The 12547-nt window shown below is 36.9% G+C and overlaps 1 protein-coding gene across 1 annotated transcript in view; it reads right to left on the reverse strand.

The window, feature by feature from the left end:
* Positions 1 to 12547, reverse strand: part of syne1b (spectrin repeat containing, nuclear envelope 1b) — a 108065-nt gene that overhangs the window by 62834 nt on the left and 32684 nt on the right. Inside the window, exons 28-50 of the mRNA XM_059519890.1 lie at positions 12093 to 12260; positions 11823 to 11999; positions 11560 to 11700; positions 11076 to 11236; positions 10806 to 10956; positions 10059 to 10286; positions 9884 to 9982; positions 9618 to 9805; positions 9405 to 9528; positions 8904 to 9070; positions 8073 to 8226; positions 5689 to 6314; positions 5431 to 5610; positions 4558 to 4708; positions 4303 to 4461; positions 4030 to 4212; positions 3838 to 3939; positions 3559 to 3762; positions 2867 to 3074; positions 2646 to 2758; positions 1781 to 1986; positions 1448 to 1597; positions 456 to 747 (exon numbers count right to left, since the gene is read on the reverse strand). Of these exons, the coding sequence (XP_059375873.1) occupies positions 456 to 747; positions 1448 to 1597; positions 1781 to 1986; positions 2646 to 2758; positions 2867 to 3074; positions 3559 to 3762; positions 3838 to 3939; positions 4030 to 4212; positions 4303 to 4461; positions 4558 to 4708; positions 5431 to 5610; positions 5689 to 6314; positions 8073 to 8226; positions 8904 to 9070; positions 9405 to 9528; positions 9618 to 9805; positions 9884 to 9982; positions 10059 to 10286; positions 10806 to 10956; positions 11076 to 11236; positions 11560 to 11700; positions 11823 to 11999; positions 12093 to 12260 (4332 nt within the window). The remainder of the gene's footprint in view (positions 1 to 455; positions 748 to 1447; positions 1598 to 1780; positions 1987 to 2645; positions 2759 to 2866; positions 3075 to 3558; positions 3763 to 3837; positions 3940 to 4029; positions 4213 to 4302; positions 4462 to 4557; positions 4709 to 5430; positions 5611 to 5688; positions 6315 to 8072; positions 8227 to 8903; positions 9071 to 9404; positions 9529 to 9617; positions 9806 to 9883; positions 9983 to 10058; positions 10287 to 10805; positions 10957 to 11075; positions 11237 to 11559; positions 11701 to 11822; positions 12000 to 12092; positions 12261 to 12547) is intronic.

A 12547-nucleotide genomic window follows, 5' to 3' on the forward strand; every position in this document is an offset into this window, starting at 1 on the left:
ATAATTAATTGCATTAGTACGGAGCCATGCACATGACATGCAGGAAAAAAATAGTAGGCTAAATCGTGTGCACGATTTACTAATTCGTTCCCTCAATGTACTTAAACGTGCACACGATTACTATTGCGTTCCCTCGATTTACTATTTCGTTCAATCGATTAATAAATTGTGCGCACAATTTACTAATTCGTTCCCTCGATTTGCTAAATCGTGCACATTTTAGTACACCGAGGGAACGAATTAGTAAATCGTGAGCACAATTTATTTTTTCTTGCATGTCATGTGGGGGGCTCCGTACATTAGAGTGTCAGAAGTATTAATATAGTATAAAAGTATAAAGTATGAGGAGTTTCAACAAAAACATTCGCCTAGTGAGTACTTTTACAATTAAATATCCCATAATAGAAAAACAATCGCTGAATATTCATTTGGGTGGCATGACTGTGTTTTCTGACCTGAACCAGCTCCAGTCTCTTCTCCAGGGTCTCTTTATTCCCGCTGGTGCTGTTGAGTGAATTGAGGCGCTCCTGTACGCCGCTGAGCCATCCCCAGGTGCTCTGCAGCATCTCCTCAAAGTTCTGCTGCTCCTGCAGGCTGAGCTGACACATGCGCAGTCTCTCCCTCACCGCTTTGAGAAGCGCCTGATGCTGCAGCTGCAGCTGCGCAGACGCTCGAAGCTCCGCCCCGCTGCCGTGACCCCCCTCACCCAGAGACTGAGCCTCCTGGCACAGACTCTCAAACGAGTCCCTGCAGGATAAAAGATTGGAAAATTGTTTGTGTTGTAAATTACTTACACATTATATAAAAACATTACAGGAAATACAGTGAGTGAATGCAATAAAATTATACAGTACATACACGTATGAGTCTTAGCTCACATGTCCAGGTCACATTTCCCAAAAACAATGTTTAAGTACAATAAAAATATTATTTCACAATGCAATAAATAAATAGACAAAGAAACAAAGAAACTTAGTATTAAAATATTAATATTATTAATATAATACAGTATTTGTAGTATAAGGAATTTTAACATGCTTTCTTGCAAGTACTATTACAATTAAAAACCCTAAAATAAAAAAAATTAAAAATTAAAAAAAGGAATTAAAAAAAAATGACATAAAATAAAATATGTCCATAAATATGAACATATTATTTTTTATTATTATTTATAAATATAATGCAATATACATTCATTAATAATGAAACATTGTTTATTAATTATTTATAAATAGAATTTCCAAAATTACAAAATATATTAGTAAATAAAATAATAAAATATTTAATTATTTAGGATATTTTATAATATATTTTCTAAACAAGTATACAAGGTAAAAAAAAAAATTATGGTATACTGGTGCAAAAAAACAGTGGGCCGTTTATTTATCCACTGAGGATGCACAAATAGGACAAAAGATTGCTATTTATCAGTTTAACATATTATAACCTCTCTTTAAGCACTTCATGCTGGAATTCTTCCACGCGCTCCAGCGTGACTCGTTCCTGATCGCCGTGTCTTCCCTCAGGCAGCTCAGTGCTCATCTTCACATCCATGCGCTCCAGCCAGCGGGTCAACCTCTGCAGACGGCTCTCAAAGCTAGAAAGACACAGTACAGATTTCAATTCACAGCGCTCGGTGACAAATAACCCCCTGCCAACTTGAGAGCAGAGTGTAGGTCCTCCTCTCTTCCACAGCAAAGCCGTTTATCCCCAGGAATTGTTTCAAACAATCTGTCGCTCTAATATTTAACCCAGTGTGACGCCGCTGTTGAGTTCTCACCCGCTGAGCAGACTGGCGCTCTCTTCCAGGTTCTGCTGGTTCTGTTTACACTGCTCCACGTAACTGTCCCAGTCCTGCTGGATGGAGGAGAGGTTCTGCTGGACTTGGCCAGCGCTGGCTTTGGGGAGGTGCAGAAGAAGCTTCTCACCCTCCGTACACACCAGCGTTAGACGGCTGTCTCCATCATCCACCCGCTCCAGAGCTCCCTGTATTACAATGTAAGTGTTAAAAGTAACACATGCATAACATCTCAGAAATTGTTTGTACTACAGATAAAACATGCCAAAAAACAGCAAAGAATTTTATTGAAGGAGGGGATGAAATACAGTACACTATCATTTTGTACTTTTATTCTGTAAGGATGCATTAAATTGATCTAAAGTGACAAGTGAAGACAATGCTACAAAAAATCTATTTCAAATAATTCCGTTCTTCTGAGCTTTCTATTCATTAAATGAATAATCCTGAACAAATGTATCAATGTATCCAAAAAATATGAAGCAGCACAACTGTTTTCAGTATTAATAATAAAAAGAAATGTTTGTTAAGCTGCAAATGAGCATTTTTCTAAAAGATCATGTGACTGAAGAATGATGCTGAAAATTCAGGTTTGCATCATTTTAAAATGCATTCTGTTATTTGAAATTGTAATAATATTTGACGTTACTTCCAAATAGCTTAAATTTTTTTCTAACCAGTCACAAACATTAAGTGTTGGTTTAAAACATTTTACCTGATGCTTGGTATCAGTTTTTAGGTATGCCCATAATGCAGTTAATTATTACTTTATTAGCTGCAATTTTAGTGTTTTACATAGCATGTCCCTTTCAGTTTGGATGAGGTGTCATAAAAAATGATGAAATACCTTCAATTTCTGCAGTTTGCGTTCCACCACACTCATGTCACCAGAATGATCGGCACATTCTCTTACAATGTCTTTCTGTCCAGAGAGCCATGTTTGAAACTCCTTCACCAGATCTGAGAAGAGAAGACAAAGTGGACAGTAAGTAAACAATCTTTCCACAGTGTCTGTCCTTGAATCAATAGGGAAGATCATTTTTTAATCAGAAATACAGTGATTCTCACCACTGAAGTGCTGCTGGAGGCCATGCTGCATGGAGCCAAGCTTCTTAACACAGAGCTGATTGACCATTTCATATTTCTTGATGAGGTCGGTCAGAGAGGAACCTAGACCGGCAAGTTCCTCGGATGGGTATTTTCTGCAAAGCGTGTTCAGGTTTTCCCGGGCCGAGTCAATGCTCGCCTGCTGGTTCTGAAGCTCCTTTTGGAATTCCTATGAATTGTATACATAGAAAAAAAAAATTTCTTTAAAGTCCATTTATAATGTTAGTCAAGGTTTTTTGTTTCATAACAGCCATAATGTAGTGTCATGTGACCGTTTTTCAACCTCTCTGATCTCTAGAGCTATATGTGGAGTAAATGTCCTCTGTTATGATTGACTAATTGTGATATGCCTTAAAAAAGTCAAAAAAAAAAAAATCCAAAAGCTTTCCCCTCTATGTTTCTCTCTGGTGCAATGAGCAGCCAACATCCACCAGAACTGCTGAGACCATCACAACTTTCAATGTTCATTTTTCAGCTTTCTAATCCAGGTTTCTAATAAACATGGCACTGTATACATCAAATATTACTGGCTCTACAATGAACTGCTTATGGTGTTCTATTGTAAGTCGCTTTGGATAAAAACGTCTGCTGAATGCATAAATGTAAATATGTTTCCTACAATACGGAAGAAAAAAAAAACACACTTTCTGTACCTTCACTCTGCAGATTTCTTCAGGAGCTGTTCCACACGGTGAATCAACCAAAGATCTCTCAACGTTCTTCAGCCACTCGGACATCTGGCTGAGAAAATCTTCCAGCTGCTTCTTCTTAGAGCAGAAATCTTGGAGGTTGTTCTTGGCTTGATCACATAACTCTTCAATGCTACTCATTTTCCTTCTGAGATCTGTCTCCATGACCTGGAAGATGGCGAACAGGTGATGAAACCAGTTATCAGATCAATGAGCTGGAGAACAAATGGAGATCGGTCTTACCTGCAGTTTAGCAGGGATGTCTTGGCCACCACACAGTTGTTTCAGCTCTGAAACTTTCTCTTGTAAAGCATCAATCTTCTTTTCTTTCAGGCCAACATCCGCCTACACAGAAAAAAGTAAAAAACAGAAAATATATTACAAAACTGTTGCTCTGGTTTCATGAATGTGTTTAATATCACAGCTTGAACATGCCTTGACTTCGGAGAGTTTGTTTGCGGTTTTCTGGCTATCGTTGAAGTTATTGAGTCCATCTGTAAGATCCCTAACCGAGCTGTTGGACCAGCTTTCGATTTCTCCACTGATATTGTAGATTTCCATCCACAGACCAGAGCTCCTCTTGAGACTTTCCAGATTGTCCTCAATTTTCTCTGAGACCTGTGTGGATATGAAGAATAATGGCTCTGTTATATGAGTTTTTTTTTGTTTTTTTTGAAGACTCAATAATTGGCCTTCGGATAAACTCACATCTAGCCACCGGTCCACAGTGGCATCTATTTCTGTCTTCACGATCTGGGTGTCACAATCAGGGATCTTGTTTAATTTACTTAAAAGCTTCTTTCCTTTACTTGAAAATCGCTCTAGTACATCCTGGTTACTGGCCATCTCTGCTTTAACAGCTTCATGCTACAGAAAGGAAGACCACACATTTAAGTTTATCATTGATAGTAGAAGTTAGTAACTCTATTAACAAGTATTGCAATATAGATTGTCAAGTTTTACCTTCAACAGGGATCTTCGTGTATCCTCTTGGTCTTTTAGGACAGCTTTAATGTCGGCTATAGCATCAGCACTCTCCAATATTGTGTTTATTGAAGACTTTAAGCTCTGGTAGTCCTTCATTAGCTCTACCAAAATGCTGCTCTGCTCTTGCCTGGGACAAAAACATGCAAAGGTGTCAGTTAGACACTAAAAATCTGCACTTTGAAATAGCTAAAATATGGAAAATTAACTTTGATACCCTCAGGGAGCGATGCTCGAACTTTTAGACCAAGTTGCAAAACATGATTGATCAAATCAGACCATTCAAGAGCTATAAAGACAAGTTGTTGCTACTAAAGCTTTTAATTAAACATTACATGCAATTGTTTGTTCTCCATAAAGGTCTATAATATTGTTACTGCATTACTGAATGAGTAAGTCTAAAAGTAAGTCTAAAAGCTAAATACCTATTTCATTTCATTTCATTTCATTTCGTTGCGAAAAATTAAAAAGTGGCCACTAATCATGTCACGCCAATCATGTAACCACTAAAGATGTGAATATTAGAAAAAATATTTAAATTAAATTAAATTAAATTAAATTAAATTAAATTAAATTAAATTAAATTAAATTAAATTAAATTAAATTAAATTAAATTAAATTAAATTAAATTAAATTAAATTAAATTGGTTGGCTAGGAGAAGAAAAAAATATGGCTAAAAGGGCAAGTTAATAATCTTAGTTAAGAATTCTCCATTGACATATTTATCAACCATTAATATGAATACTGTGCAGCCAAGAACATTTTCTTACACTTAAAGTTATTTATATTTTTAATCATCTCACTACAAAGTGGAACAAATCCAGTATAAGAGCCTGATACTGGCGGCTCACCTTTCAGTAATGAGTTTCTTGGAGTCTTCCCAGGTGGTCTGAAGGAGGTTAATTTCCCTTAGTACTTCTCCACCCAGCTCAGCGTCTCTCTGAGCCAGCTGTTGACCTTTGTCCCCGAGCCACTGCTCCTCATGCTGGTGTGACTGCAGCTCATCTTCCAGCTGATTGAAGAACCGAAGCCTAAAAACATCACAAATTCAATAAGCAGCCCAATAGATATGAAATAGAAACAGTCCTGTTGAAAAGAGAAATCCATACCTCTGCTGTAGAGTAAGCACATTGGGCTCTTTCAGGCCCTGTTTATCTGCTTTCTCCTCAATATCCTCTACCGTTTTGAGCAGCTGCTCTTTACGCTGTCTGAACGAGCTCCAAAGAGCACCGAGAGCCTCAGCTTCACTTTGTTTGGAGCCCAGTAGGTTCCTAACAGCATCCAGCTCCACGCTCAAGGAGTCGGCCAATGAGCGGCACGAGGATCGAGTGTCCTTTCCATTCATCAGGTGGAGATGAGCCTTACAGAGACTGCTATCCAGATTCACAGCGAGCGTTTCAAGGCGACTAATATCAGGAACGATAGCTTCGAGTTCTTTCTGCAGCTCGTCCACCCGGCTTTTATCCCAACTCCCAGCGCTCTCCACGGTCTGTCTGAGGCCCTGAAGGACGCCGGCCGCCACACTATGGGTGTGTAAGAAGGCATCTAGCTTCTCCAGACTCTCGCCTCGTAGTTCAACCAGCTGATGTGCCTCCATGTACGGCTGCAAGGAGCTCTCCCACCTTCCCTGAAGCTGTTGGACCTCAGCCGGCTCACAAACATCACACAAGGTCTTAGTTTCCTGCTGAAGACTCTGTCTTATAACACTTTGCTTCAGCAGATCATCTCTCCTCTCCTGGTGGGAATGATTATAAAACAATACTGCCTTGTAAAATTGCCAATTTCTCTTCCTGCAGGTAGGTAACATACTCTGTTCTTCTCATTTTATATTTAACATGGTTCTCAATTTAACACATTAAGCTATATATTACTTTGTCAGGTTTAGCTATTCAAAAGTAAAACTAAATATGATGTTTAAGTTAAATTTTTTTGTGAAACAATTAAGACTAAATTTGGATTACCTTGGTTAAAAACCTTTTTTAAAGTAAAAATAGAAAAAAACAAGTTCCTCAAATTGATAGATGTCCTTTCTCTGGCACAATAATTAAAATTTATTGAATTTCTCATCAAATATTCATAAATGCAATCATTTTCAAAATATCCAGACGGCTGTATTAAAACACTGAATTTGATTGAAATTCACATTATTTACATAAAACTACCTTTTAAAAGTTTGGGGTTCATAAGATTTTGTGTTTTACAAAGAAATCTATTAGGATGCACAATATTGGATTTTTGCCGATATGCCGATATTTTTCAACTCATTTTGCCGATTGCCGATACCGATATATTTCCTTTTGTTTGAAAACAAAACCAAGTCTCTCCTGTGTGGAAATCAAAGCAAAGCATATTACTTTTAATTTTGGTTAGTTTTTAACAATAACTTATTTGTTAGAATTAAATAAACCATAATGAATTTCTTTTAACTATAAATAAACTATATATCAATTGCTGCATTTTATTTTATTTTTCAGGGAGATGCAGTAGTAACCTTAACATTTTATTTTAAAATGTAACATTTGTGGATGGTTTAAAGCAAAGGAGTTGTAAAAATTCTGAAAATCTTTTAGAGCTCATAATTTGTTTTAAAATATAACATATTACACATGTATGAACAAATCAGTATATATAAAATTATTTAATTTACAAGTGTCATGCTTGTGATTTTATTTTATTTTTTCATGTAAGCTATACAGTAGCTTCTGACCTTTAACTCAAAACATACTTATAATTTATTATCAATTACTGCTTTATTTAATCAGAAACACAGTCTAAATGTTGTGTTTTTTACTTTCATTTCATTAGAAGTAGGCCAACAGCACCCCGTACAGAATTATTTAAAACTCTTTACCGAATGGGTGTTAAGACCCAGGGGAGGCTGTCACTGCTGCCATTGCACGTGCTATTTTATTGTTTACTATCATACACCAAATGCTCATTCTGTACATGATTTCTCAGTTTAAATGCGGTGACCTTAATCAGTGAATCTAATCATCCTTCAGGCAAAACTTTGCTTCAAGTATGAGCTACATGCTGATGTGATCTAACCTCTAGCACACCCTGAGCTAATGTGAGTTAATGTATTCCTCTTAATGGCAACACATATCGGCATAATTGTTCATATCGGGTCGATGCCGATATTTATATTTTGCCATTATCGACTGATTCCGATATCAGTCCGATAATATTGTGCATCCCTAAAATCTATTCTCATCAAGGCTGCAATTATTTGATAAAAACTACATTAAAATCAGTGATACAGTGATTTTTTTTAAAATAACTGTTTTCTATTTGAATATATTTTAAAATGACATTTATTTCTGTGATGGCAAAGCCGTCAATTTTCAGCAGCTACTATACATGAATGATTATTTTCTATATTGCAACATAAACATGGGTGAATCCAAAAAAAATTCTATAATTATCACTTTTTAGTTTCAACATACCAGTTACATACCACGCACTGAATGGAGGCTCTCATAATGGAACGTACCTTGATGTTACTGGTGAAAGGTTGAAGATCAGTGATATCAACGTGCGAAAACGAATGTAAAGATGAGAGGAAAGACTCTCCCCATTTGAAGAACTTCTGCAGGGCTTGATCAAACTGCTCCACCCGAGAAAGGTGCTCCTGAAGCACTTGGATTCTGGGATGAAGCGTTTGATGAACAGTACTATGTTAGACATAATGCAAAGTTTATCACTCACTCCACCCAAACCATTCATGAAATTTAAGCCACAAACATACATAAGCACATTAACATACTGATCCAGCCTCATGAACAACAGCCTGATTTACAGTATGCCAGCACATGGAAGCTGGATGATCATAACAGAGGTCATTTATTTATAAGAGTATCAAAAGTACAATAGCAAAAAAAAAAAAAACAGCTGTCAGAAAGCTTAATTACAACTATTTTTTATGCAAGAAACCTAAAGATGGCCTCTTTAAACAAATGCAAACTGAATAAATTGACTCATTTACTTTATACATAGCAGCTAACAGCTGATTTACATTGATATTTTCTATATATCACATATCACCTCCAGCTACAAAATATATATCTATATTATATATATTTCATGCATACTTTATATATAATAATATAGAAAATTTGCTTTCAAAATCCTCACCTCTAGGTTCTACATAATATATAGATATCAGTTCGCAGCTGATTTACCACGATATTTTTTGATAGTATCAACAGTACAATAGCAAAAAAAAAAAAACGCTGTCAGAAAGCTTAATTACAACTATTTTTGATGCAAGAAACCTAAAGATGGACTCTTTAAACAATTGCAGCTTATGCTTAACATGACTGACCTTTGAGGTATAGCTGTGGTCTGACACATCCATCTTTTCTCGAGCTGTTCATGGTCTTCTTGGAGTGTTTTCACACTTTCATCTGATGCAGTGGTGTAAAGTGTTGGTGTTTGGGCCACCAGACTGTTGTAAACCGACTCCAAAGACTGAAGTTCACTCTGAAGGTGCTTTAAAAGAAGTTTAGATACAATATGAAATTAAAATATATTTAACTTCTGATATTAAATATCCCTGCCATTTTCTAAAAAAAAGACAAAAACTCATTGAGTTTTACTCACAAATATTTTTTAAAAAGCTTCGCTTTTAAAATGAAGAGATGAAAAATAGCATAAATGATAATTGTAGGTCTATTTTTCACAATTCACTTAAATCCAAATGGATAAAACCAAGCGTGTAATTCATGATTTCCAGCTAAATATTCAGTTTCACACAGAAATGTGTCACATTACAGATCGTAAAATACACTGTGAATGTTGTTTCATGCTTTATTGAATTAATTACTTTCAGTTCCAGCAGTTCTCCATCCAGCTTTAGTTTGTCGACCGAGAGGAACTGAGAGTCAGGGCTGGTTATGGATTCACATCTCTCCAGGCATGACTGCAGGGCAGACCGATCCTTTTCATACCTGAAATAGACAAAATAATCAAGATATTTAAACAGATTTAAAAGTTTTTTACTAATTTGATAGTAGATACCAACAGAGACAAAACATACTTTTGCCAGTGTGACAGAAGGCTCTCCATTTGGTTCTGTTTCTCCTTGGCCTGTTTTAAACACTGCTCGTAACTTTGCTGCAGGGCAGCCACGGCTCTCTCTGCCTTCTCTCTCTCGCTGAGCCTGCGGGTGCCAGCAGACAGGGACAGCAGGGTGGCCTTCAGCTTCTCCAGGGACTGGAACATATCCTGAAAACCAAACCAATCACTTATTCAAGCTGAACTGGTGCAAATAAATGAGTATGATGTATCACGCAGTGATCATACCATGTGACTCTGTAGAGTTTTGTAGGTCTCGGATGAAGACACACAGGAGGTGACAGGGCTGTCAAGTTTCTTCTGTATATCTTCAACCTCTGATTGCACCTTTTAAAAGTATGCAATGTCATTAGAGAACATAAGACTTCAGTAAGATTGCAGTAAACAGCATGTTCAAACGTACCTGTTGAAGGTTGGCATTGAACTTCGTCTGGTGGTAGGAGCTTTCCTCCAACTGTCCATTCAGATGTTCCACGCTCTCCTTAAGCTCCTCCCAGTATCTGCCAATCTGTGTGAGACGGGCTTTGATTCGTGCAGATTCACCTGATGACACAAACTGGACGAGCGCTTGAGATTTCTCCTCCAGGTTGGACAGAACCTGTGACCTCTCCTGCAGACCTTCTCTAATTTCCTGCCCATCAGAATATAAGAGACAGAATGCTGCAATGTCAGCGAGAGTTTATATAGAAAATTGCATTTTATTGAAATAGTTTGATAAAAAATGGAAAAAAAATACTTTAAGCATAATATAAGCTTTTCAGTTTATAAACGGAGGACCACACCTATGCATGCAACTTAGCACATTAAATAAAATTAGTGGATATTAAATTACAAGCAACAATTACATTTTTGTAACATTAAATGACAAGATATGCAATTATAAATATTAAAGATATTAACAAAAAAATCTAAAAATACTAAATAAAAAATAACATTTATTATAGACTAATACAATACAATTATTATACATACAGTCAGGTTTCTTGAAGTTATAAAAAAAACGAATGATGTAAAATATATATAACATTTTCAATTAAACAAATAGTTTTTCATCATAGAAAAGTCATAGAAAAGTTTTTAAATAAATACAGTAGCCAAGCAGTCATTTCAAACATTTCACATGATTTTAAAAATGTATTTATTTTCACACCTTTACGGTACAGATCTGCTGGTCCAAAGGTGTGCTGGAGGTTTTCAAGGCATCCATTTCTCTTTCTCTCTCCGTTATCCATGTGGAAAATGCTTCAAACTCAGTCCCAAAAGTATCCCACTGGTCTTTCATCCCCTCCAAAGTCTTCACACTGAAAAATGATATACAGTTGTAATCAAATTCAGATTCATAATGAATTCACAGATAATGTTTAATGCATTTGTCTAAATAATCTTAGCGTAGAATCTGTGAAATAAAGTAGGGTATTACTCTCGCTTGAGTCCAGTCTCAACTTTGTCCACTTGTTCACTCAGAGCACGTGCTTGATCCTGGAGGAGAGAGTGATTTTTGGGGCACAGTTGGATCTCTGCAGCCCTCTTGAGAAGAGTGTTCACCTGTCTGGCCTCGGTTTCACACTGTTTCAGGAGATCCTGCAGGGTCAATAGCAACAGATGAAGTGAAAATGTCCATGGCATTGTTTTGTCTGTTTTTGTGAAGCAGAATAAACCAAATGATTTCAAAACAAAAGCCTGTAGATCTTTAGCTTTTATGCTGTTTACAGTTGAGTGTATATTAGCTATTTAACAATGGCTTTTAATGAGGCTCATTAAGTCTATGCCCAGAGAAGATTTTCTAATGAGGATTTTGATTGTAAAAGCTCTTGCAGCTCTTCTGTTTTCAAAATAAAGACGTTCATGTTTAATTAAAGGTGACTCTTTACACCGAGCCCTTGAAGATCAAGTGTTATTCTCACCTTGGTCTGCTCCAGCTCTGCGCTGAGACTGTCTGGACTGCTAAAGTTCATTTCTCTCTCTGTGACCGATCGCACTTTACCCACAAACTCCCTCACTGCTGCCTGCTGACCCTCAAACTCCTGCCAAGCAGCTAAAGTCACCTGACAACAGAGATGGACATTGTTTCAAAGCCAGAAAATATTTGATCTGCTTAACAACAAAACAAAATAAAAAAATAAATGAATCAACGTGAAACTGCAATATATAAATTAATATACTAAACCTCCAGGTTCTGTTCCTGTGACTCTGTGCTTTGATCCATTTTGCTCAAGGTAGCCTCTAGTTTCTGCAGGTCTTCCTGTAGGCTCTCCTCCAGACCCTCCTCTACCTGCAGCTGCTTTCCACGGTTTATCTGCTCTTGCATTTCCTTCCTCTTCAGCCGGAGGCGCTTGAGCTGTTGCTGCACATTAGAAAAGCACATGAATGTGTTAGATATACATATGATTTTCAGCTTCATGAATCAGGGTTGCGTTTCATTCAGTGAGGGTGGCACCTGATGAAGCAGCAGCAGTTGTTGGGCTTCTCTGATGGACTCAGAGTCTAGAATCTTGCTGGTGTCTGACTGCAGCTCCTGCTGAGCCTGTGTCAACTCCTCCAGTGTAGTCTTCACCTCCTCTCTGAACTGCACACAGTCGCTCACCGCCAGCACCACCTTCTCTGACTATCACAACACACACACAATCTGTTATTAATATTTAAAAGCATCGTAACACAGAAAAGAATTCCTGTAGCTAAAACAGCCAGTTTAATTCTAAAAGGGTGGAAAATGGTCATGTAGGCCTAAATGTTTGAACCCAAAATAAGAAACCACTATGAGTGGGTGATAGGGCAAAACTACATAATCTCAACAAAAAGTTGTTTAATCCAAAGAAAATTGATTCATTTACTTTATACATAGCAGCTTACAGCTGAATTACATTGATATTTTCTATATATTTCTATTGATAT

This window comes from Carassius carassius, chromosome 32, assembly GCF_963082965.1.
Source record: "Carassius carassius chromosome 32, fCarCar2.1, whole genome shotgun sequence".
Taxonomy (NCBI): Eukaryota; Metazoa; Chordata; class Actinopteri; order Cypriniformes; family Cyprinidae; genus Carassius; species Carassius carassius.